Source organism: Cuculus canorus, chromosome 2 (assembly GCF_017976375.1).
Source record: "Cuculus canorus isolate bCucCan1 chromosome 2, bCucCan1.pri, whole genome shotgun sequence".
Lineage (NCBI taxonomy): Eukaryota > Metazoa > Chordata > Aves > Cuculiformes > Cuculidae > Cuculus > Cuculus canorus.
The window spans coordinates 29,418,794-29,441,573 of record NC_071402.1 but is presented as its reverse complement, the minus strand read 5'-3'; the positions used below and the strand labels follow the sequence as shown (position 1 = coordinate 29,441,573).

The window sequence follows — 22,780 nt, the reverse complement described above, 5'->3', positions numbered from 1 at the left end:
CAGCCTGATCTGGTGGGATGTCCCTGCCCGTGGCAGGGCGTTGGAACTGGATGATCTTTAAGGTCCCTTCTAACCCCGACTATTCTATGGTTCTGTGATTCTAAGTCAATCTCTTGAATTCTTATGCCCTGTGGACTTCAAAGCTTCCCTACTTTTGCCCAATAGTAACTGAGGGGAGGAGGCACACCTGAACGAACGCTACGGCCCGGTATATTTGGACACCAGTTCAAGCGAAGGGGTAAGCATCCAAAGTTCTCAAGTGCTTCTTGCTTGGATTATCACCGTGTCCTGTGCCTCCTCAGGAGATGCAACAACGCAGTTTATAATTAATTAAAATGGATGCCTATCAAACACAAACGGCGAAAAGACGGACGAGCGCCCCAACAGCGGAGAGGCACAGCGGAGAGACTCCACCCCGGGGACGCTCCAGCCCCGCCCCGCGCGCCCCCCGCTGCCCAAACACGCCGCTGTCCCGGCAACGGCGGCGGCGTCACTTCCTGCGGCGCCGCCTCCCCCCTCGCGCCGCGCTCCGAGCCGGCTGCGGCGCTCGCGACACGTGGCGCGGCGGGGCGGCCCCGCGGGCGGCGATGGCCGCGGCGGCCGAGGCGGCGGCGGGTGGCGGGAGCAGCCGCCACGAGAAGAGCCTGGGGCTGCTCACCACCAAGTTCGTGTCGCTGCTGCAGGAGGCCAAGGACGGCGTGCTGGACCTGAAGGCGGTGCGAGGGCGGGGCGCGGGCGCCATGGCGGCGGCGGGGCGGGCGGGGCGGCGCCTCTGTTCCTCCCCAGCGCTGACGGGCTGCGGCGGCTCGGGGGGGGGGGCAGCAGCCCAGTGCGCGTCCCGGCGCTCTTGTGATTGGTTAAAATGGTTACCCTGTATAAAAAGAAGCTTTTGGGTTGTTTTCTTTTGGTATTTATGTTTTACTCTTCTGTGTTGCTCTCTGCACTGACTCAGCCTCCGGACCGTTATTTAAACCTCTTCCTCACTCGTTCCCCACTCTTAGCAAGGGGAGAAGATGCTGAAAAACAGACCTTCGCCTTTTTAGTACTATTTTAGATATATAAAAAGTATTTTAATTAGGATCATAGAATCATAGAATATTTTGCGTTGGAAGGGACCTAAAAGATCATCCAGGACACCTGATGCTCCAGCAAGAAGTACTTGAAAATTTTGGATGCTCAACCCATCCCTTGCACTGGTGTCCAAATACACTGGGCCTTAGCTTTCATTGGGGTGTGCCTCCTTCTTCAGTTACTATTGGGCAAAGGTAGAAAAGCTTTCAAGTCCACGGAGCATAAAAATTCAAGAAATTAACTTAGAATTGTAGAATAGTTTGGGTTGGAAGAGAGCTTGAAGATCATCTAGTTCCAGCCGCTCTGCCATGGGCAGGGACATCCCACTAGATCAGGCTGCCAAAGGCCACATCCAACCTGGCCTTGAACACCTCCAGGGATGGGGCATCCACAACCTCCCTGGCTAACCTGTGCCAGTGCCTCACCAGTCTCACAGTGAAGAAACTCCTTCTTATGTCTAATCTAAATCTACCCAGTTGGCAGGGTAGGTGGCAAATTATCTTCACCCACTTCTGCAGCCTCCGAGTTGCGAAGGTGTTGGATGTGGCAGTGGGAGGATCTCCCTAACGAAGCCCTGATCCCTGTTGCAGGCGGTCACTCTATCTTGGGAGCGACCCTCAGCTCGATGTCCTGCTTGCCGATTCTCTGGGACAGGCTGTCGCGCCAGCTGAGGTGCTGGGGCTCTGCTTAGCTCTTATGCACTTAGCACAGTGCATCGAGGCAAAAGTGTGTTTTGTCCGACTGGTTAGGGTCCTCGGCAGTTTGCAAAGTTAAGCAAAGCACAGTAAGAGGCTGTCTTGGCACTTTGGTTACTTGAAGTCCTTTCTGGAAAACGGGCTTTATTGATTGATTAATGGGCTCCAGGAGGTAAATGGTGTTCCCAGAGCTTTTTTGTGTGTCCCTGTTCAGAGAGCGAGCACTTTGGTGATGTTGCTGTGGCTAATGAAACTTCAGGGTGAAGTGGGAAGGACCCTGATAGGTTTTATATCTCTCCGTTATGTTTTATATCCCTCTGTTATTTATGCTGTCATTCAGACAAGTGGATTAACTTCTTTGTGTTTAACTACTGCCTTCCTGAGTAAAATAGGACTAAACTGTCCCTGTCTCAAAGGTTGTTGTACAGCTTACATTGTTGTCTGTCATGTGCTGCAACACCGACCAGGTCAATTTGACAAGGAAAACATACTCATTTTGTAAGACATCTGGCTGAGAAGCTTAGCTTAAAGAGCCAAAGAGGAAGTTGGGCTGTGTAGACGGATGGGATGAATGGTTTCTCATTCCCATTTGTGAGGAAGGTATCCACTCAGAGGGAATAGAAAGATTGATAGCCAGCAAAAAATAAGTGGGCACTGCAAGTTAGACATTTCTGTGCAAGACCTCTCAGAGACTGGTTTCTGAATTAGAGAATACCGTTTATTTGAACTAAATACTAACCAAAGTGAATAAATCGTAAACTGTGAGTCAGGACACACATTTCTGTAGTTGGTATTTCTCATAAACAAACCATGCGTCTAAGGAAGGATGAAAACCAGCATGCACATTGTGTCGGTGTGCTCAGGGAACTGGAGAACAGGATGGCCTTGAAACAGAACAGAGCGTGCCAAGAAGTGATTTATGCAGTGAACATCTTCAGATGTCTCCCTGCTGACAGGTATTGACCGTCTGATGTCATGCTGCTAATTAGTATTTCTGTAGCAAAATCAGCAGTGCCCTATGAAGAAAATGTAATTTGGAAACATAAAATGTACTTTTGGCTTTCTGATTAAGCAATTGAGAGTGAAAAACTTTTATATAGGACGTTTCCCTGTGATTTTTCGATACATCTAGAATTGTAGTTAAGCAGTCTGTAAGAGTATACTTCAGGACATGTGTACTGACCCATGATGAAGCAGTAGTGATGCATCATCTTGTTTGTGGTTGCTGTTCCTCACTTTAGATGCAGGGAGCCCTCAACTTTGCTTGGAAATGTTTTAATGCTGGACAAGTCTCTGCTAACATCTGACAACTCATGGGAGTGGAAGTGAGAATTTTCTTTGCTTGGAATTTGAATTCTACAGTGCTTACTTTAAAAGCAAACAGCTATTCTCATATAATTGCATAACTGTCCCTGAATAACCCTGTATAAACAAATCTAGTTATGAAAATACATTTAAAACATTAAGGGATGAGATGGAGGGGAAAGAAAACGAGGTTCCCTTTTGCAGCAACCTACAAATTGTAAGGAACAGAGAAAAAGAGCAAGGTGGATGAATTAGGGATAAGCCACTGAAATGACTCCCAAAACATTGTGTATTCTTTCTCTTCAGTAGGATACAGTTGCTTCTGCCTTGATTTCTTAAATGAGCTTGGTTTGCATCAGAATGCCATATACTTGTTTGCTACTACTTTTACAAATTTATCGATCAGGAGCACATAAAAACTGCCTTACGCTTGCCCTATTCCACAGAAGAAAACCCATATCTATTAAATTTTATATTGCTTTAGCCTTTATGCGTATGGTGATATTCAGTAGTTTTATGTATGGATAGCCAAGCATGCCCTTCAGTTTAAAACTACCGCTGCACGGTTGACAGTCCTCTTGGGGAGAAGGTGTTGCCATCTGCTATGAGCACAGTCTGGAAGATGCAGGACCTCTTTCCTTTGATAAATGGAGAGCAAGCAGGCATTGCTGGCCCTTCTGCTTCATTAAGCTTCTCTGGTATGACTGTGCCATGATGCTGTAGCAAATTCCTCTGCTCTTTAGTGCTAACACAGTGAAAGTGCAGCTGATAATTCCCACTGCATTTTGCCAGCTCCCAGGGAGCAAAGAAAAAGTTGAGAGTGCACCTGAACTCTTGATTATCCTTTTTTTCTGTTTGTCTTTTCTTTTATTTCTGGACAGTTTTGTGTGTGTGTGCATGCCTGCAACCGAAACTGTGCTGAACAGCACATTTTCTGTACTCCAGAAGTTGCACAATCTGAGTGCACACAGAACCAAAGCACTGTGCTCGCATGTTTTCCTTCCAGTTCAAAACCTATGAGACACTCATATAGTGCTTGTCTTGGATACATACACGTTGAGAGTGTGAGGAAATATTAGGAGGAGCGACTGTAGTGCAGCAGCTTTACATTAAAAAGATTTTATAAAAGAACTCCAAATACAAATGATTGAGAGGAAGGAATGTGGAGGCTACATTCAGGCATCTTGTTATAAATGTCCCTTTCTTGTTCTGCCTGGATCTGCTTCAACCATTTGGCATAGGGCTGAGAAGTGGTGAGTTTTAAAAGGGTTTTTGACAACAGGAGATTTGTTTAGAAGTCTCATGAGGCTATTTTAATTATTGAAGTCATTAGTGCATGGTTTGTATGGAGGATCTGAATGCATGAACTTAATTTCTCAGCCTTGTACCTACCAGGTGTCATACTGGTAACTGCTAGAGTGTTGGGGAATAACTTTTCAATTGGTTTTTAAAATATCTGTGAAGCACACCATAAAATTTTGAAAAAATAGTTAGTTTTATAAGACCAGCAACAGAAAGTTAGTGAATGTCTGGTTTAAACTTTCCAGACTAGCTGCAATTTGATTTCATTGTTGGGATTCTTCTTGTAAGTAGCTGGACTTCATAGCTGTGGTTGAATTATATGCAGTGCTAGTCAAGCCACATACGATGTAACTGTGGCCATTGTTTTCTCAGTCCCTAACCTGGGGTTCTGGAGCCTGGTTTGCAGCAGCAGTGAATCTTCACTGCTGGTAGTAATGGGAACTCTGCTTTGGGCATCCAAAATGCAATAGAATTTGAAGTACTGAGACCACTCCAGCTTTGAAACTTCTGAAGTTGAGCACTCAAAATTAGTGACCTTTTTGTTCTAGCCTTAAACTTCAGCAGTTTGAAAGTTGATTAAGCACACAGCCAAGCATTTAAAAAAAATCTTACGAGGTAATGCAATCTGTCTCTAGAGCAGCTTCTTCATCGTTCAAACCATAAGCAGCAGACTAAGTCCTAGGTATGTGTGTTGAGCAAAGGAAAAAAGCAGAAAGTAATTAATCAGAATAGCAGCTGATTAAGTCTGTACTGTCCACTCCTTGCACTGAGAGCTTAGCTTGTAGAAATTGTGCCTCTTAAGAATGAGATATACAAGGTGCTCATGATATGTTGCACGGGCAATACAGATTTTGTCAGTTCCTAGACTTTGAAGGCTTCTCTTGCAATCGTTGTAAGCAGTGTGTATAGATGGAGCAGAAGTAGCCCTAAAGTAGCCTGGTGAAGACAGCAGGTGCATACCTGCTGGTACAAGTGACTGAAGAGCCTGTTTCCTTGGAGAGAACCAAACTGTGTGCTTCACAATATATATTTATATTATATTGTACCATATATTATATATTCATATATATATTGTTTTGTTAGATAGGAAAAGATTTGTAACAGACTGCTGCACGGGCCCATACAAAAGATAAATGTTGGTAATAATGTCAGTGGAAACAGTGTTTACGAGGTACACTGTGTTTATACTTCATTGCTGTAAAGAGTATTTTTTAACCCCATTCTTCTTTCTTTTTATTTTTTCTCCTTTAAAACATTTACCAGTATAAATTTGAGTACTAAATCCTAGTAATTAACTTTCTAATAGGAAAGTATAATTTCTTGGGAAGATTAGTGAGTTTGTCTGTGGTTCAGAAAATACTGCAAAAGGAATTATATGGACTTGTTATAAAATGGATTTGGTTTTCCTTCCTATTTGTGGTTGTCGTAGGTTGTATTCTTCGTATAGGCTACTTTACTAAAAGCATTGATTTCATAGATTGTTGGACAAACTGAAATAAATCATTTTGTGCCTATAGTGGAAGTTATTTGGCTTTAGGCTTTAGTTCAGATTTGGGATGCAGACGTATTTTCCAGCTATCTTTCTTTTTCTTTTTCTCTTTTTTTTTTTTCTTTTAATCTGTTTAATATACATAATCCCTTTTAATTGTTGTGTCTGAGTGTCCTGAGTAGGTACAGAATGAAACTCCTCTTTGCTTTCTCTGCTTTTGGCTAATGTTCTTTAAACTTGGGCCGTTATACAGCATCACAAATGTGAGTGTGGAAGGCATGACTAGCTCAAGTTTACTTACTTTATCTTAACCGTTTGCATCAGGTACATAAAAGTCACCATGGAGAGAATTATGACGCTCTGCTTTGAGTGATGAGCTGTGACAGCACGTAGACACACGGCCTAGCTAGTTGTAACATAAAAGTGGTGGTGTGATAGTGGGGAGCATCCTTGTGAGCTCTACCAGGATCCTGTGAGATGGCTCTTGGTACTCAGTTTGCCAGGCTGAGCAAGCCCAGGTACACTGTAAGGTGGATTTGTGAAGTGGGATGTTAGAGGGTAATGCTGGCTTGAAGTATTGCAGCTCTCCTTCAGCTACTTAGTGAAATTACAGTGCTGTCATTTTGTATCCCTGCATAGCTTAATCCAAAGACAGACTGCTTGCTGTGCCTGAAGTGTCAGTGGAAGGGGTGATAAACTTAATACGTTGTTGGCTTCAGAGGTTAGTAGCAGTGCAGGGTGTTGCTGTCTGCCTTCCCTTTTTCCTGCTTTCCAAAAAGAGCATTACAGGCTCCTCCATGCAGTTGAACGGCACATTCTTCTGATATAAAACATGTTCTTTGCCATGCATGCAAACTCTCCTTCCTGACAGGGGCAGGCCTGCTGTCATTCAAAGAGGTGACTCCACTCCGCATGCTTTAGAGTGCTACATGCAGACGCTGAACTTGTGAATTCGTGATTGAGCATCTGGCTTTTGAAGAGCTGCACCTTCTCCCTTCAGAATGACATCATTTGGCATTTTTCCAAGGGAATGTCTTAATGTCTTTTGCTCTCAGCATGCAAGTTGCTGATAGTTGGATGTTCTTCTCTTGACAGGCTGCTGATACCCTTGCTGTGAGGCAGAAGAGAAGGATCTATGATATCACCAACGTTTTGGAGGGAATTGATCTCATTGAGAAGAAGTCAAAAAACAGTATTCAGTGGAAGTAAGCTGTATCAATTCTGCAAATTTTCATGTGGTCAGAAGCAACAAAAATTGTCTCTTTCCACTTCTGATTAGATATGACACTAATATTAATGTTGTGCTTATCAATAAGCAACATGACATTTTAGAATTACAATAAAGTTGCAAATTAACTTTATTTTTGTTTTCTTTTGCATCTTTGATACATAAAATCAAGTTTAAAGCATAGGGGAGAGAAACTTTAGAAAAATGGTACTGCTACTTTATAACTAGCGCTTGTAGTTGAAAGATTTGCTGCAGATGAATCTGAGAAGGGTATTGAGACGCACTATCTCTACGTCCAGTAGTCCATGCTTGTTTTCTCTTGGGTCACTGAAGGCTAAGAGTTAAAGGGGAAGAAGGCCTGAAAATGAGCTCCAATGCAGAAAAAGCTACATTACAAAAGAAAATAAGTAAAGGGGAATTTTAAATTTTATTTATAGTTAAGAATTTTCATTTTTCTGTTAAAACATTGCTGGGAGAGTAAACACATGTTTCCTTTGTATTGAATATTAGTAGATTTTTCAAAATGTTGAAAATAGTCTTAAGTTTGCATATTTGCTCCAGTTTTTCACTTCTTGTGGTTTCATGAACCTTTGTGCCTTTTTAAGAGGTGTAGGTGCTGGCTGCAATACAAAAGAAGTCATAGACAGGCTGAGATATCTGGAGGCTGAAATTGAAGATCTAGAGCTAAAAGAAAAAGAATTGGATCAGCAGAAACTGTGGCTTCAGCAAAGTATCAAGAATGTCATGGATGATTCCACAAACCACCAATATCCTTTTAAATGAGTTGTGTGCATCCTGGAACTAGAATTAAAGCAACAGTTAAAGTGTAGGTAGTGGGTAACGCATAACGTAGTCCGTTTTATCCAGAAGCAAGGAAAGGGTAATATTTTTTTCTGGTTTTAGTTCAAAAAGACAGAAAATATAAATCTTATTTCTGTGACTTTTTAATCGCTGTGCTGAAAATAATTTAGCATATATATATATATATGTATCTCAGTAGTTTTTAAGTCTGTGTTATAATGCTGGTGTCTTATTTTAAATTAATTGCATTGCGTTCCAGCACTTGAATTTATACTTTCTTAGCAGTGCTTTACATGAATCATTTTTTTGTTGCTTCCTTCTCTTGAAAAGATTTATCACCTAAGGATAAATTGAGTTGGCAAAGTCCTGAAGATGGTTGGATTTGAAATTGGAAAAACATCCTGTGTGTAAATATCCCACGACCAGAGAGTTGCTTCTACATTACTTGTACATGTGTTTACCTGTCTTGCAAGATACTGAGCAAAATAGACACCTGAGATTTGGAGCAGAAAAGTGCCCTTTTTATCTATAGTACTAAAGATAAATACTTAAAAAATTGCTTGCAGTTGCTCTACAGAAACTGTTGCTATAAAATGGATTTTGTAGAAAGGAGGTTGAAGTTAAACGTTAGGAGAAACTTCCCTTTCCGAGGGCTAGCACTGGAATTGACACTGCAGGGTGGTGGTGGTAATATCCATCACTGGGAGTTTTCCAGAAGAGAGAGGGCAAACGTCTGTCTGGAATGTCGTAACAGTTGATCCTACCTTGAGGCAGGGGAATGGCGTGGCAGACAAGTCCCCTCTAGCAGTAATTTTGTGGGATTCTGGGAAGTCCTAATACATACTTGAATTCTGTAGTGTCAAGTTCATGAGGTAAATGGTATTCTTCAAAACAAGATTTTACATGTGTTCTTTTTTTTAGAAGAATCTCTTCTCATTCAAGGTACGAGATTTTTTCTTCGTGTTTTTTTCATAGATAGAGGTTTTTTTCTTTAAAAGACAGAACTCTGCTATGTGTAACTAGCTGTTCTGAAAGCCTAAAATTGTGCCTTGATTACATCTTTGAGTAACAGCAATAAGTTTATAGTTTGGCCTGAGTTTAGACAAACTTCTTTTAAAGGTCAACAAATACCAGTTTTGTGTTGCTTTAAGGAAAAATGTTCCTTAACATAAATCACATTTTCTTATGTCACACATGAAGATATCTGCAACTGTTTCAGTGGTAAGTTGCTGCTAGGCTGTATTTCTTAAAGTGAGGGATTTCCTCATCTTACTCTTGAAAACTAACTTGCTAACTAACCTTCCTTTTCCCTATAAGTATTTTGAATTTAGAAGTATTCAATAGTATCAGTATTAAGTAGATGTCCCTCGTAATGTTTGTGACCAGCAAGTTCTGGCATTTTCCACTTGTAGTCACAGATGGTATGGGATGAAAGCTCAGCTGTTTTTGGAGTACTACTTCTGGATGTCTCTGTATTCATACTTTGCAGCCACTGGGCTCAGGCCTTTAATGGAACTAGGGACAGGGTATATTCGTCCCACCAGAAAGACCAAGCAGATCCAAATTTCCTAAAATTTTCTGGTGGCAGCTGCGGCCAGAGGAAGCTCATGATGATGTTATATAAATGGAACCAGCTGAAGTTCAGTGATGGGGCATTGCTACTAAATTAAAAGGAGATTTGAATGAATTGCCAAGAATTGCTGGCAGAAGTTGCTTCCATTGACATCCTTTTCTGACGCTGCGGTGCCCAAGGGAAAATTGTTCATCAGTGTCCAGTTAGGCTTAGAACCATCTCTTCCTTGCCACAAGGAGGGTTGGGTTTGTTTTTGAATAAAAACTCAGGATTAGACAACCACTGCAGAGTTTAGCAAACATGAGCTGTTACTGAAAAGAGTTAATTATCACAAAATGCAGAGGCACAATATGCCAGGAACATAGTGCTTCATGTCTCTGAGGAGGCAGAGAAAGAAAAGCATTATTCCAAATCATAGACAAAAGGGAAAAGGTGTGCAGGTGAGTGACCTGCAGTGTAAGGCAAGTTGTGCCAGTGCTGTGGGTGTAATTGTGAGCTCCTGACTTTAAGCAATAATCCATTTTAGTGTGCATAGAAGCCACAGGTGAATTTGATAGCCAGCTGTTACATCCCAGTTGTACATGCTACAGAAACCATCAGCTTAGACACTTGGAAGTGATGGCACTGAAGACAATTATGAAGGCCTTTTCTTCCTTCTGTTAAATCTTTCTGTGCTACTACTGTTCTTCAAAGCCGTGAAGTGCACTGGACCAGATTGCTGTTTTAGCTGAAAAAGTAACTAGTTAAATATTTTCACTTCTCAGTAAGTATACAACTATGGGATCTAGGGACAGGAACAAACATGTTAAGGAAGTAGTAAATCTTGTAGTGCTAGAAGAAAAGGTTCTTGAAACTATGGTCTAAGTATTGGAATGCTATGATTTATATTCTAGGATATACTTAGATCTTACAGAGACGATGCAAAGCCGTCCATAAGTTTATTTATGCTAGAATTATGCACGATTTTAAATTACCTTAGAGAATTAACATATATAACTTGAGGGGATTCCATGCAAGACTTAAGAAAAATATGAACACTTAACACTTTCTATTTAATCAGGAGACACACTTCTAGCAATTCAAGCACCTTGTGGTACACAGTTGGAAGTACCTATACCCGAAATGGTATGAACTGGTTTCTTGTTTACCTAATTTTCTAAAGGGACAATGAGGAAGCTACATTAGAGGAGAGGATTTATCTCTGTCTGTTTGTGAGAGGGGGAAAAAAAAAGAATATGGTTTCAGTTGAAAAGGGAGAGGCTGGGTGGGGGAAAACGTATTTTGTATGCCTGGATAGACTAATAGGAACATTGTCTTCTACTGAAAACAAGATATAGTACTGGGTTTCTTTGCCCTCTGTTCTTGTCTCTTGCTTTTAACCGTTGAAACATTCCAAATTAAGCGTAATTTCATTAATTCCCTTGAAAACTTATTAGCAGTGATTTTTTTTCTGTGTTGTATTGTTAAAAGAGATCCCTTACAAAAAAAATTTTTAGATTTAATTGTAGGTTTAGTTTAGATTTAGTTTATGGCACTAGACTGGATAGAGAAATAGACTGCAGTCTTTCTTTAGGTGAAAAACTTAAATGTGCAAGATTAAGGTAGCAGGCCATATTACTTAACTCTGTCCATCTTTAATATTTTTTTGTTTTGTTGCAGTGCTCTGTTTTAGGTAGGGTTTATATAGTTGGGAGGAAGCATTAAATGAAGGATGATAGCCACTATGCTTTTAGAAGGCTGAGATTCACCTGAGAAGTTTCACAAGCTGTTTTTAGTGAGGCTGAGCACAGTCTTTATATCGTTAGAGCATCCAAAGGTAGAACCATGAAGCTGTTCAGTGGTGCTTTCTCCGTGTCTGCTGAAGTCAGTTCAGGCAATGGTAAGGTTCTCTGTGGGACCAGAGTTAGCAACTGTGATGCTGTGGGTGGGAGATTTGTTGTCTTTTTGTCAAGACTAACACAGCTGATCTTAATCTCCCATCACCAATTTCAATTTTGAAGTTTTTGCTGTGGTTCTGCTTTTCCAAGGCTCCTTTCCTACTTTTCTCATCCTCATTTTTTCTGGAACATACTTACTGAATTAGCCACTACGGAGTCAGCTGTCTCGTTGAGATGGTGCTATAGGAAGTTAGTCCCAGCTGTATTGCCTAGATAACTTGCCAAAAGAAGGCCTGGAAAGTCAGCTAAGAAATTTTCTACCAACTGTGCTCATTCAATCTACATGAGGTATCCAGCTCTCTTTGGGTGCTTGGTTCCAACCAGGATCATTCTGAAGCTTGGTCTAATAGGAAGAAATTTAAATGCACAGAAATTATTATTTATCATTGTTATTGATAAGGTGTAGCGCTGCTGTAAGTCTCACATAACTTGGATTCCAGATTTAGTTAAGCACTTCAAAGAATTGTATATTTGTGTCCTCTGTAACTGTGTTCTGGTCAGGTGAATACATTACAGGTTTGTAATCTGTTGGGGTTTTTATTAGATTGCATGTATTAGTTTTAAATATTTTTTTCCCAGAGTATGAATTGATAAGTTTGTGACAATTATTAGCTCTTGCCAGTGATCTAACTAGAAGACACTGTATTTATCGTCTGCATTAGTATGAGAACAGAATTGTTCAAACATCTTTATTACTTTCTGTGGGAAATAACTCTGTGCAGTCACTGTTATGTTTTGTAAAGCTCCAGGTTGTCAAGGAATGGTAACTTTCATAATATGCCACCTTTACAGGGACAGAATGGACAGAAGAAATACCAGATCAATCTTAAGAGTAGTTCAGGACCTATCCACGTGCTGCTTATAAATAAAGAATCAAGTTCATCCAAGCCCATGGTGTTTCCAGTTCCTCCGCCCGAGGACCTTGCACAGCCCCCACCTCAACCTGCAGCTCTAGCAACTCCCCTTAAACCTGCTGCAGCTCCTCAAAATCCACCAGAAAAACATGATCTGAATCAAGAAGAAGAGGTACCACAAGCATCAGCTGCAGTCACACCATCAGGCGAGTCCAGGATTTTTCCTACCTCAGATGGGGGCAGGGGGGAGGGGAACTGGAGAGAAGGAAGAAACTGTTGGAAAAAGTGGTAGATAAATGAAAAATCAAGAATTTGCATAGCATAGGAGCTGTCTGTTATGGAACTACCCCAATGGTTTACTAACAGCTTTTAGGAGGTTACAGAGTAGCCTCTTCCTCTTCTGTGGGGTGAAACAGATTCTCCCCTTAGAATCATAGAATCACCAGGTTGGAAAGGACCCACTGGATCATCGAGTCCAACCATTCCTAACACTCCCTTAAACCATGTCCCTAAGCACTTCATCAACCCGTTCCTTAAAACACCTCCAGGGAAGGTGACTCGACCACCTCCCTGGGCAGCCTGTTCCAGTGCCCGATGACTCTTTCCGTGAAGAATTTTTCCTGATATTCAGCCTGACCCTCCCCTGGCGGAGCTTCAGGCCATTCCCCCTTGTCCTGTCCTCAGTCACTTGGGAGAAGAGGCCAGCTCCCTCCTCTCCACAACCTCCTTTCAGGTAGTTGTAGAGAGCAATAAGGTCTCCCCTCAGCCTCCTCTTCTCCAGGCTAAACAACCCCAACTCTTTCAACCGCTCCTCATAAGACTTGTTCTCCAGCCCCCTCACCAGCTTCATTGCTCTTCTCTGGACATGCTCCAGAGCCTCAACATCCTTCTTGTGGTGAGGGGCCCAGAACTGAATACAGTACTTATAGCTTAGCATCTTACACTGAACAGGTTTTGGATGTGATCCTGTTAATTATTCTGAGGTGAATCTCCAGAATGCAGTATGGAATGAAATCACCAACCTCTGAAGGAGTATACGAGTATGATTTGAACATGTACCTTTTAATGAGACAGATAATACAGGCACCAGTTCCAGCTTTTGTGCTGCAAGGTCGCTTAACTTCTTCCACATAGCCACAGCAAGAGACTGCCTGAATATCAGGTATTATTTTAATAATAATAGGATAATACAAGAAGGTTTAAGAAAATGCTGTCACTGTTATAGACTGCATTTTTGAGGGGTCCTGATTAAATTGTGCCTGTGACTTTGGAAGAGGGAGACTCTTCTCACCTCATCCCAGACATTGACCATGTTCTCCTCCAAAGACAAAGCCAAGTGCAGGCATTTTGTGTTCCTTTTTACCTTAACAGACTCTACAGACTCTATAACATTCCTTTCTGCCTTTGTAGATGGCAGCGTGCAGCAGAACAGTACAACCGCAGCAGCTCCTTATTCCAGCCTTCCAGAGTCAGTGTTGTACCCAAGCCTTCCAGGAGACGTCGCCCAAGCTACAGCTAGCTCAAATGACTACCAGGGTTTACTGCCCCTGGATGTTAACTGTATTCTCAAGCCAAACTCATTCGACATAGCAAAGATGGAGGAGCCCACAGGTAGGAAGAAGCAGTTACTCTTTAAATGGTTTTATTAGTTTCCTGAGCCCTTCTCTGCAACCAAGCTGCTGCTGAGTTACACAGAAGGAAAGATAAGCGCTTTTCCCACAGAGGAAATAGCAGGCATATTCATCTCCAAATGAAGCCACTGAGCTAGCTCTGAGTAGCAAACTCATATTGACCTTTCTCTGCAACCAAATAAGCTTCATATTATACATCACTCTAGGGCTATAAGGGATGAGTGGGAGAAACCTATCAGGAAAAACAAAGTGATACAAAGGTGAACATACTTTACATATACATGGCATGCTACCTCCTCAGCTCCTACACTGCACAGAAGCCATACTGTACTTTACAGTCCAGTGTTTTAATGCAAAGAATATGTGTTGACTTCCATAAACACATACTCCTGTCTTTCACAGGAAATATCAGTGGGGATATTATTGATGAACTCATGTCTTCTGATGGTAAGTATTTGGCATCTTCACTTTTCTAATAATCACAAGTAGCAGCATGGTTTTTGCGTGAACAGCACTGTTGGTAGGTGTCTGTTAAATGTGATGCTAAGAGTCAGTATGAAACTACTTCTTCCCCCTGTACTGCCTCCTTTCTTTGTTGTTCTTGTCTTTGCTGCACTTTCTGTTCCCTGCAAGTTTTATTTAACAATCAAAATATGAAAGCCTTAATCCAGCAAGCACTTATATGCATGAATAACCCACCAGGCCTTAATTCAGGAACAAAGGAAAAACAAGCTGATGACTAGAGTGCTGCCTTAAAAAAACAAAATCTGGTTTAAGTCTGTTCTGCCTCAGGCTTCCTGCAGGAGCTTTGAGAAAACATTCAGAACGTATTTACATGTCTGCTTGCAGACTGATACATGGCCAGCTGTGGTACACTAACAGAACAGAGAAATAGCACCCGTTTCTGCTCTTGCACCTCCATGGCCATGAGTGCAGAACTGAACCAGCTAGTAAATTCACATGCTTCCTGCCTCTCTGCTCTGTGCCGCTAAGGTGCCAAGCAAAGAGGTGAACTTGGCTGGCGGTGTTCCTCTTGGCCTGTAAATACGCTGGAGTGAGCTGCCTCTCTCTAGTATCTGCCTTTCAAGCGGACAAGCTCAGGGCTTATCAGAAAGCACCATGTAATTAAATATCTGAGGGACAAGATGGGATTATGTGAATGTGCCGATACACAGCTAAAGTGGAAATAGTCTCCACTTTTAAAGCAAGTACAGTATGCCCAGCTCATCTGCATGAGGTTAGTGTTCCTGAGGTGCAGCATGATGGCTGAGGCTTCTGTTCTTGCATTCCCTCCCTAGACGGTTTCAAGTCCATGCTTGGAATACTGTGCACAGAGAAACTGCTAGCCTCCACTCATCTATAAAATGGGGGTAATGGTAACTTTCTTACTTAAAATTATATATATTTGAAAGCTGATATAAGCAGTACTGTAACAAGGTGAAGGAATAAAAATATAAATTATAGCTTTCTGATGAAAGTTTCACAAGCTGCTCAGGAGCTCCTTTGCTGTAGGAAGAGAAATTAAATCTATATTCCACAGCTGTCACTCCTTTGTAGCAAACTCATTTAAAATACTAAGCAAAACGTCCCATCACTTACTGCCTTAGTCTGAAAGCAATACAGTTACTCACAGTATGTATCCTAGCATGCTTGTCAGATAATCAAGACTATTTTAATTACTAAGACTAACCCTGATACTGGTGATGACCTACTGAATTATGAGATAGGGCTGATATTCCAAAAGTGTTTTAATTTACACTAAACTATTCCTGCTTTACAGTTTTTCCTCTCTTACGACTCTCTCCTACTCCCGGAGATGACTACAACTTTAACCTGGATGATAATGAAGGAGTCTGTGATCTCTTTGATGTGCAGATACTAAATTATTAGATACTTTGTCAACCAGACTACTTATCTACCTCTAACTGTAACATTCTAGACTTCTTCATAACCTAAGTATTTGAATAATGAATGTATAACTTCTTAGTTCACTGACTCTGGGAGTATATTTCCTTTTGCTTCCTTTAACTACTTCACAAAACAAATTCAACAACCAGAAAAAAAGGGCTTTTATCAAGAATTCTGGCACAATTTTCACCTGAGTGTCCTCTGGGTAATCCAATTATTTGGAGCTTTCTTCAATGAAAAAAGTGAAAATGCTTTATAGCCTTTTGATCATTTTTTAAAAAATGATTAGGTTTCTTGCTTACAGTTAACAGCATTTTCCTTGAAGCTCTACTGCCAAGAACCTATTTTTTTTTTAACTTTTCGATCAATTTTGAAGCTTTCACTGCCAAGCTGAAAAGTTGAGGATACCGACTTGAGTCATTGTTTCAGTGAACCAATTTTGTGAAGTGCCTTCTGTTTTAGCACTTTAAGTTTCTCACACTGACTTCTGACATTCCACTTTCCTAGATAGGAAAGGTCTGTTTGTAGTTTGTATTAAAGTGTGCCAATACTTGTATATTAACAAGATTTTTTTTTTAATAAAATTGTACAAACAAAGCCATCAGTATTTTTGATCTTCATTTCTTGCAATCCCTTTATTGTCCACTTTGCATTATAACTGAGATAATAGGCTTGTGGCAGCATCCACGTTTGCTGGCTCCTCTTCCAGATGTGTGGAAACCTGAAAAAAATGAGTTACAGTTTAAAGTAGAAAGCAATATCTTTTTACTCTGCTTGAAAAAATAAAACTAATCAATACCTGTTGCTTAGAAGATTAGTTTGCCTTTATATGTTTAATTAAGGTTATTTTTTCAGTCATAATTCAATAATTTGGGGAATCACAGGGTTCACTACACTTGCCAGATAAACAGCCAATACTTTCTGCTGCAGAAGAAAAACAAAGCATCATGCTAGTAAAGTAACATGCAGCCAAATGGAAACAGGCTCTGCTTTCACTTCAAGAAATGCTCTCAACAACATAATTTCGCAGCTTTGGAGAAAATACTGTTACAGCCCGAGTGATCAAATTCAGCATTACATCACATACAGCCCTACCAGCACATGGGAAGTGGTATTGTCCAAATCCCTGGCTGAATGCAATAGGAAACCAGCAGGGACAGGACCACAGGCACTGCCTTGAAACCACTGCTCGGCCTCATCCTCTGCTGATGGCAGTGTCACCTATGTTTCATTTTTTCCCCTCAGCCTCTCCTTAAGGTACTTGTTCTGACACTTGTTCAACTGACAACAGACACTTGTTCTGTTGCTTCCAGCCATACAGAAACTTGATCACCCCAGGAACATACAGTAAATAAAACTCATGTCCACTTCTCCTACCTCCCTCTACCTCCCATAATAGCTGGGATGGATCCACCTGTACTTCATCCTGACCCTTTGCTTTCTCTCTCCCCCAAGTATATGTCTAGTACATCAGGAAGAGTCTGCATTAAAGAGTTTATATGAGAGAGCGTCTGCAATTAAATTCTGTGAATTATTTTTTGTTCTCAAGACTGCCTGTAGCCCTGTTTTTAATAGAGTAGACGAAGATGAATGAAACACAGTCTTGAACCATAAGTGTTACAGGCAAGAGCTCCGATACAGAAATTACTGTTTCAGATGTTGGTAATTCTGATGAGAGAATATGCCTCTTGTTGTTACCGATTCCTAAGCTTTAAGAGCTGTTCGGTTCAAAGCACTATCATGTGCTTCAGGTACAGAACAGCAAGGTTCATTCTTACTTTCAGTGTCTATTCACGTTGAGTTCTAAGTTTCAAATCCAGGGTTGGAGCTGGAATTAACTTTACAAAAGTCAATTAAAAAACAGCTAGAACATAATTTAAGTATATATTTTGGAAGCATGCTCTGGCTTGGCTGCCCATTCTCTTCTCTCAAGTTTAGTAGTTATTTGCACTTCAATATGCTAACCAGATTTCAACATTACTGCACAACTGAAATAACACTGGTTTTTTTTTTGCTATAAAGCAACCGCATGAATTGCCCGTAGCCTTAGAAACAGCATATAGTGCTTTGAACATGCATTTTCCTTTCATTTACCCCCTCAGATTTTTACAAAGGGAGTTTACCTGATGACTCTTCTGAGTTTCTGATGCAGTGCCTTTCGATAGCTGCTGTACTTCTTTCTGAACTTCAGCAAATGCTTTATTTATTGCACTAACTTTTTCAGCATTTCTTATGTTTATCTGGGAGGGAAAAAAAAGGTGTCAGTATTTTTAACTGAAATTCCATTGGCATGTGAAATTGCACCGTTTTTGTACAGCTATTATACAGCCAGTGTTATATGCATGTCATCCAAAACTGCTTTTTAGTATGTATGTTTTTAAACTTGAGTTTATCTGCAACTTAATTACATGACCTAGTCATGTACTACTAATGTTCTGATAAACTGAAAATTATGAAAGCAGTTAAACTTGTTCTATTGGAAAGGGAGCCCACAGTAATCCAGAAACAGAACACAGAGAAACAAAAGCCAGGCTGTGGACAGGCCTTGCTATGCCACCCTCAGCTTGTCTTAGCTTGAGTGGAAGGGCTTAGCTTCCAGGAAGGGCTCCTTCCTTCATTTGTAAATATCGTACCATTTTTAATTTCTTCCAGTAGTTCACTTTTCAGCACCACAGCTCACATTCCTGCTTGTTTACACTGTAGGTCTGGTCAACGACATCTTACCATGTTTTGCTACGGTATTTAAAGAAACTGCTATGACTGTAGCATAGCAGGATGTGTATCTGGTCCCTAGACACCTCAGCCTCAATTATCACCCTAAGTCTGCCTTCATAAGTTATTTCAGCAGAGATGCTTGCTTTCGAAGGGGAAGAGCTAAGATAAGGACAGGTACTGTGCTGTGCTTTGGGGACAATAATCTGTCATAGAATAGCAGGGTGGATGCATGGGGCCATCAACTCTTGCAGCGAATTAAAATCCAGGTGATCTCAGCCCTAGCACCTGTCGCTTCTGAAGCATCAAGTTTGGAACAGGACTGTAGCCAGGTAATGGCCTATTACATTGTAAATGTTCCATTACATTGCAGATGTTCCAGAAGCACAGAAGTGTTGTTTAGGCAACACCAAATTTCAGGATACCAACTGTTGTTCCAAAGGCCACCCCTGTAATTCACCCCTCAGCAATTTACATACATAGAAGCAAATCGTGAACTGTTACACGTATTCATTTTTTTTTCAAAGCTTCCATAATTTCAGAGCATGTGTATGTTAACAATACTTCCACCTATTCTAAGCAAGTGACCAAGAGGCTGATAAAACAAGCCTATTCAGATTAGCAGTTTAATTCATAATAATCTGGGTGCAGCCTCAAGAAATACAGATTCAGCTCCTAGCTCAAATCAAACTGGATGGGAGTCCGTTTGGTACTGTTTTCCAGTTTCGCAGGAGTGCTGAGAAGATCCAGTCAGTTTTAATACCTGATATCGTCAGCTACTCTGGCAGGACTCCTCCACAGAGAGGTTCTGGAGCTAGCGCGTGTATCTATATCAAAAGTCGTTTGAATAGTTATTATGGGCTTTTATCTATTAAACAATAAACCTATTTTAACAATTTTTTCTGAGTGTTTTCCTATAATGCTTAATAAAAATCCCCAAAGGCTTAATGAATTAAAGAATACAGCTTCAAACACACAGAATAAAATTTTACTCCTAATAAGCTACTGACTTTTCATGAATATGTTTTTAAACCTGTTTCTCCCTTTATTATGCAGAACCCTCTAGACTAAGTGAAGATGTGACGCCAGCAATATAAAATTGGTTGGGGCTCCCTATTTATTTCCAAAGACTGTGTTCCTGTCTGTCTACCAGATTAACTTGTCAAGCGGCTTTAGCTTCCAGGAGAAAATCTGGAAGGGCCTTTTTTTAGAGCTGCTATTTAACTTTGTTTGCCCAGCAGACTACAGCTAAATCTAGTGGGAACAATAATCCACTAAATTTTCTGCTTTATTATCATATGCCCTTCTAGAGGGCCGAGCTGAACTCTCAGCAGATCACACGGCTCAGGCTGGAGGCAGGGTTTGAGAAGAGGATACTGTATAATGACTTGCTTCTACCAAGGGGAAAACTCTTGCTTAGATCACCCCCATTCTTCTTCCTCTGCATCATTCCTGGTCACATGAGCCACGCTCTCCCTCCTCTGGGCTGTGGTGGTCTCTGGACATGAAAATAGCAGAATTAATATTTTAAGCTTGTTTACTTTTCCATAGCTTTAGTGTGTTAAATCAGCTCACAGAAGTGTCTGTGGAGTGTTCCATGGCTCACCTAAGGTGCCAGAAAGGGGAAAATAAAACTTGAGAGCAAAATGTATGCCAGTGTGTATGTGTGTTCACTGCATCTCACTGCCATAGTTTTACTTGACAGCTGAGACAAATAAACAGCTTCTGTATCAGAAAAGACTCCATCCTTTCTGCTTCTTCTCCCTCAAACTGTTTCTCTTTACACTCATTCATATTCAAGTTTGTTCAACTCATCAACCCGGTAGAGAAAAATGCAAAATACATTTTTAATTCCTCTTGCTGCTGATTTAGCAAGTTGAATCACCTACTATGTGATGGGTTCCTGACCCAATATCAAGGGGAGTTGTGGGAACACAGCCCAGAGCCTGGTAGGGGGCTGGGAACATGACAGAAAGGAGCAGGACTCCCCCTGAATCAAGCCATTCTGTTATACCATATCCTGAATTACACCATGAGTGAATCTGCAAGCATTGTGTAATAAATGTAAGCTCATTAAACAACTGTTGTCTTCAGCATCACTTTCCTAAATGAGCCTCCTCAAGCAAAACAGCTAAAAAGTCTTCTGTTGTGGATGCTTGCAGATTAGCCAAACAAACTTCTTGTGCCTCTCTTTTTGAAAATGATAACACAAACCAAATTTTCAGAAGGGATTTCATAGATTCATAGAATGGTACAGATTGGAAGGGACCATGAAGATCATCTAGTCCAACCCCCCTGCAGTGAGGAGCGACATCTTCAACTACATCAGGTTGCTCAGAACCCCATCCAACCTGACCTTGAATGTTTCCAGGGATGGGGCATTTACCATCTCCCTGGGCAACCTGTGCCAGTGCTTCACCACCCCCAGTGAAAAAAATTTCTTCCCAATATCTAGTCTAAATTTCTCCTCTTTTAGTTTAAAACCACTACCCCTTGTCCGACTGCTGCAGGCCCTGCTAAAAAGTTTTTCCTCATCTTTTTCATAATCCCCCTTTAAGTACTGAATTTGTGTACTTTACAGTCTTCTACCCAGACTCCTATCCGTAAAGCAGCTCTATGCATGAGATCATAGACTGGCTTGGGTTGGAAGGGACCTTAAGAGATCATCTAATTCCATCCCATCCCCCACCACGGGCAGTGAAACCTCCCACTAGATCAGGCTGCTCAAGGCCACATCCCACCTGGCCTTAAAGACCTCCTGGGAGGGGGCATCCACAACTTCCCTGGGTAACCTATGCCAGTATCTCACCACCCCCATCGTGAAGAATTTCCTCCTAGTGTCTCATCTAAATCTTCCCACTTCCAATTTACAGCCATTCCCCCTTGGCCTATCACTACATGCCCTTGTAAACAGTCTCTCCACAGCTTTCTTACAGCCCCCTTCAGGTACTGGAAGGTCGCTATAAGGTCTCCCTGGAGCCTTCTCTTCTCCAGGCTGAACAACCCCAACTCTCTCAGCCTGTCCTCGTATGGAAGGTGCTCCAGCCCTCTGATCAACTTCGTGGCCCGCTCTGGACCCGTTCCAACAGCTCAATCTCTTTCTTACGCTGGGGACTCCGGAACTGGACACAACTCTCCCGCAGTCGCTTCCTCCGCCCCGCAGAGGAGGCCTCAGTGGAGGCCTAAGAGGTGCCAAAGCCGCGCCAGCCCGGCCGGAGCCCCGCGGCCGGACCCAGCCCCTCCGGTGGGGCACTACCGCGCTACCACGCCGCTCCCCGGCTCCTCCTCCCCCTCTCGCCCGGCGCCCCACACCTGCTTCAGCCCGGAGGTGACGGGCCGCGCTTTGCCCTTGCTCTTGGCCTTAGCAGCGGCGCCGCTGCGAGCGATGCGGAACACGTTCGCCGCCTTCGCCGCTCGCGCCCTGCTCTTCCCCATGGTGGCGGCCGTCGTGCGCCTGATGACGTCACTCCTGCGCGCCGGGGGAAGCGGCGAATCCCCCCGCAGCACGGGGGAGGGAGGGGGGCCGGCAGGGGGCGCTGAGTCCTCCTCCGCCAGCGCCCGGGTCCTAGCGCCCGCTCCCCGCCTGCTCCCGTTCTCCCCAGCCAGCTCCCAGGACGGGAAAACTGCGCTGGCTTCGCGTGTCACTGGTGGTCACCGAGTTAGGCGCCACGGTCCCAAAGCACGTGTCGGACAGCCCCTGAAGCACAGAGATTTAAAGATAAAGTGGGTTACGGGAAAACCTTCTGTTTTATGGGCCCCTTCTGTGAATCGCAGCGCGAACCTGGCAATGGGAATGGCCTCCGCTTCCCTCGGAGTAAGGCGGGAGGGGAGCAGCGGGGGCGCAGAAAAGCTGCACAGCGGGGGCCGGCAGCGATGCTCCTCGCTTTGCTGTACCCTCGTGGTGAGGAGCGCTGGGCACGGACACTTAATTTCATAGAATCATAAAATCACAGAATCATAGAATAGTTTGGGTTGGAAGGGACTTTAAAGATCATCCCGTTCCAACCCCTCTGCGATGGGCAGGGACACCTCCCACTAGATCAGGCTGCCCAAGGCCCCATCCAACCTGGCCTTGAACACCTCCAGGGATGGGGCAGCCACAACTTTCCTGGGCAACCTGTGCCAGTGCCTCACCACCCCCTTGGTGAAGAAATTCTTCCTAATGCCCTGTCTAAATGTGCCCCTCTCCAGTTTATACCCATTCCCCCTCATCCTGTCACCACAAGCCTTTATGAATAGCTTCTCTCCAGCATTCCTGTAGCCCCTTCAGGTAC

General features: G+C 42.5%; 2 protein-coding genes across 4 annotated transcripts; one reads left to right on the top strand and one right to left on the bottom strand.

Moving 5' to 3' along the window:
• Window positions 1-494: 494 nt before the first annotated feature.
• On the top strand, window positions 495-15,805 carry E2F5 (E2F transcription factor 5). 3 transcript variants are annotated; one of them, XM_054060847.1, is made up of 10 exons: window positions 495-716; window positions 6,958-7,067; window positions 7,696-7,859; window positions 9,071-9,112; window positions 10,525-10,589; window positions 12,194-12,461; window positions 13,666-13,866; window positions 14,289-14,333; window positions 15,185-15,256; window positions 15,667-15,805. In XM_054060847.1, the coding sequence occupies exons 1-9, from the start codon at window positions 588-590 to the stop codon at window positions 15,247-15,249; spliced, it is 1,089 nt and encodes a 362-aa protein (XP_053916822.1). In that variant the 5' UTR covers window positions 495-587; the 3' UTR covers window positions 15,250-15,256; window positions 15,667-15,805. The 3 variants fall into 3 exon arrangements, with proteins under 3 accessions (XP_053916822.1, XP_053916821.1, XP_053916820.1); XM_054060846.1 differs by lacking the exon at window positions 15,667-15,805 and having other exon boundaries at window positions 15,185-15,608; XM_054060845.1 differs by lacking the exon at window positions 15,185-15,256 and having other exon boundaries at window positions 497-716.
• A 574-nt stretch (window positions 15,806-16,379) lies between these two features.
• RBIS (ribosomal biogenesis factor) lies at window positions 16,380-21,981 on the bottom strand. Its single transcript, XM_009559991.2, has 3 exons — window positions 21,819-21,981; window positions 17,918-18,034; window positions 16,380-16,515 (listed from the first exon to the last, which is right to left on the bottom strand). Exons 1-3 carry the CDS (start codon window positions 21,939-21,941, stop codon window positions 16,447-16,449), a joined length of 309 nt encoding a protein of 102 aa, XP_009558286.2. The 5' UTR covers window positions 21,942-21,981; the 3' UTR covers window positions 16,380-16,446.
• Window positions 21,982-22,780: the final 799 nt, after the last annotated feature.

What these genes read in the sequence shown, in the direction of transcription:
- E2F5 (XM_054060845.1), top strand. Translation starts at nt 588, where the DNA reads ATGGCCGCGGCGGCCGAGGCGGCGGCGGGTGGCGGGAGCAGCCGCCAC. An exon ending in AAAAACAGTATTCAGTGGAA is followed by an intron (nt 7,068 to 7,695) that starts GTAAGCTGTATC and finishes TGCCTTTTTAAG; the next exon opens with AGGTGTAGGTGCTGGCTGCA. An exon ending in AAAGATGGAGGAGCCCACAG is followed by an intron (nt 13,867 to 14,288) that starts GTAGGAAGAAGC and finishes TGTCTTTCACAG; the next exon opens with GAAATATCAGTGGGGATATT.
- RBIS (XM_009559991.2), bottom strand. Translation starts at nt 21,941, where the DNA reads ATGGGGAAGAGCAGGGCGCGAGCGGCGAAGGCGGCGAACGTGTTCCGC. An exon ending in TCACCTCCGGGCTGAAGCAG is followed by an intron (nt 18,035 to 21,818) that starts GTGTGGGGCGCC and finishes TTTCCCTCCCAG; the next exon opens with ATAAACATAAGAAATGCTGA. An exon ending in AAACTCAGAAGAGTCATCAG is followed by an intron (nt 16,516 to 17,917) that starts GTAAACTCCCTT and finishes CATTTTTTTCAG; the next exon opens with GTTTCCACACATCTGGAAGA.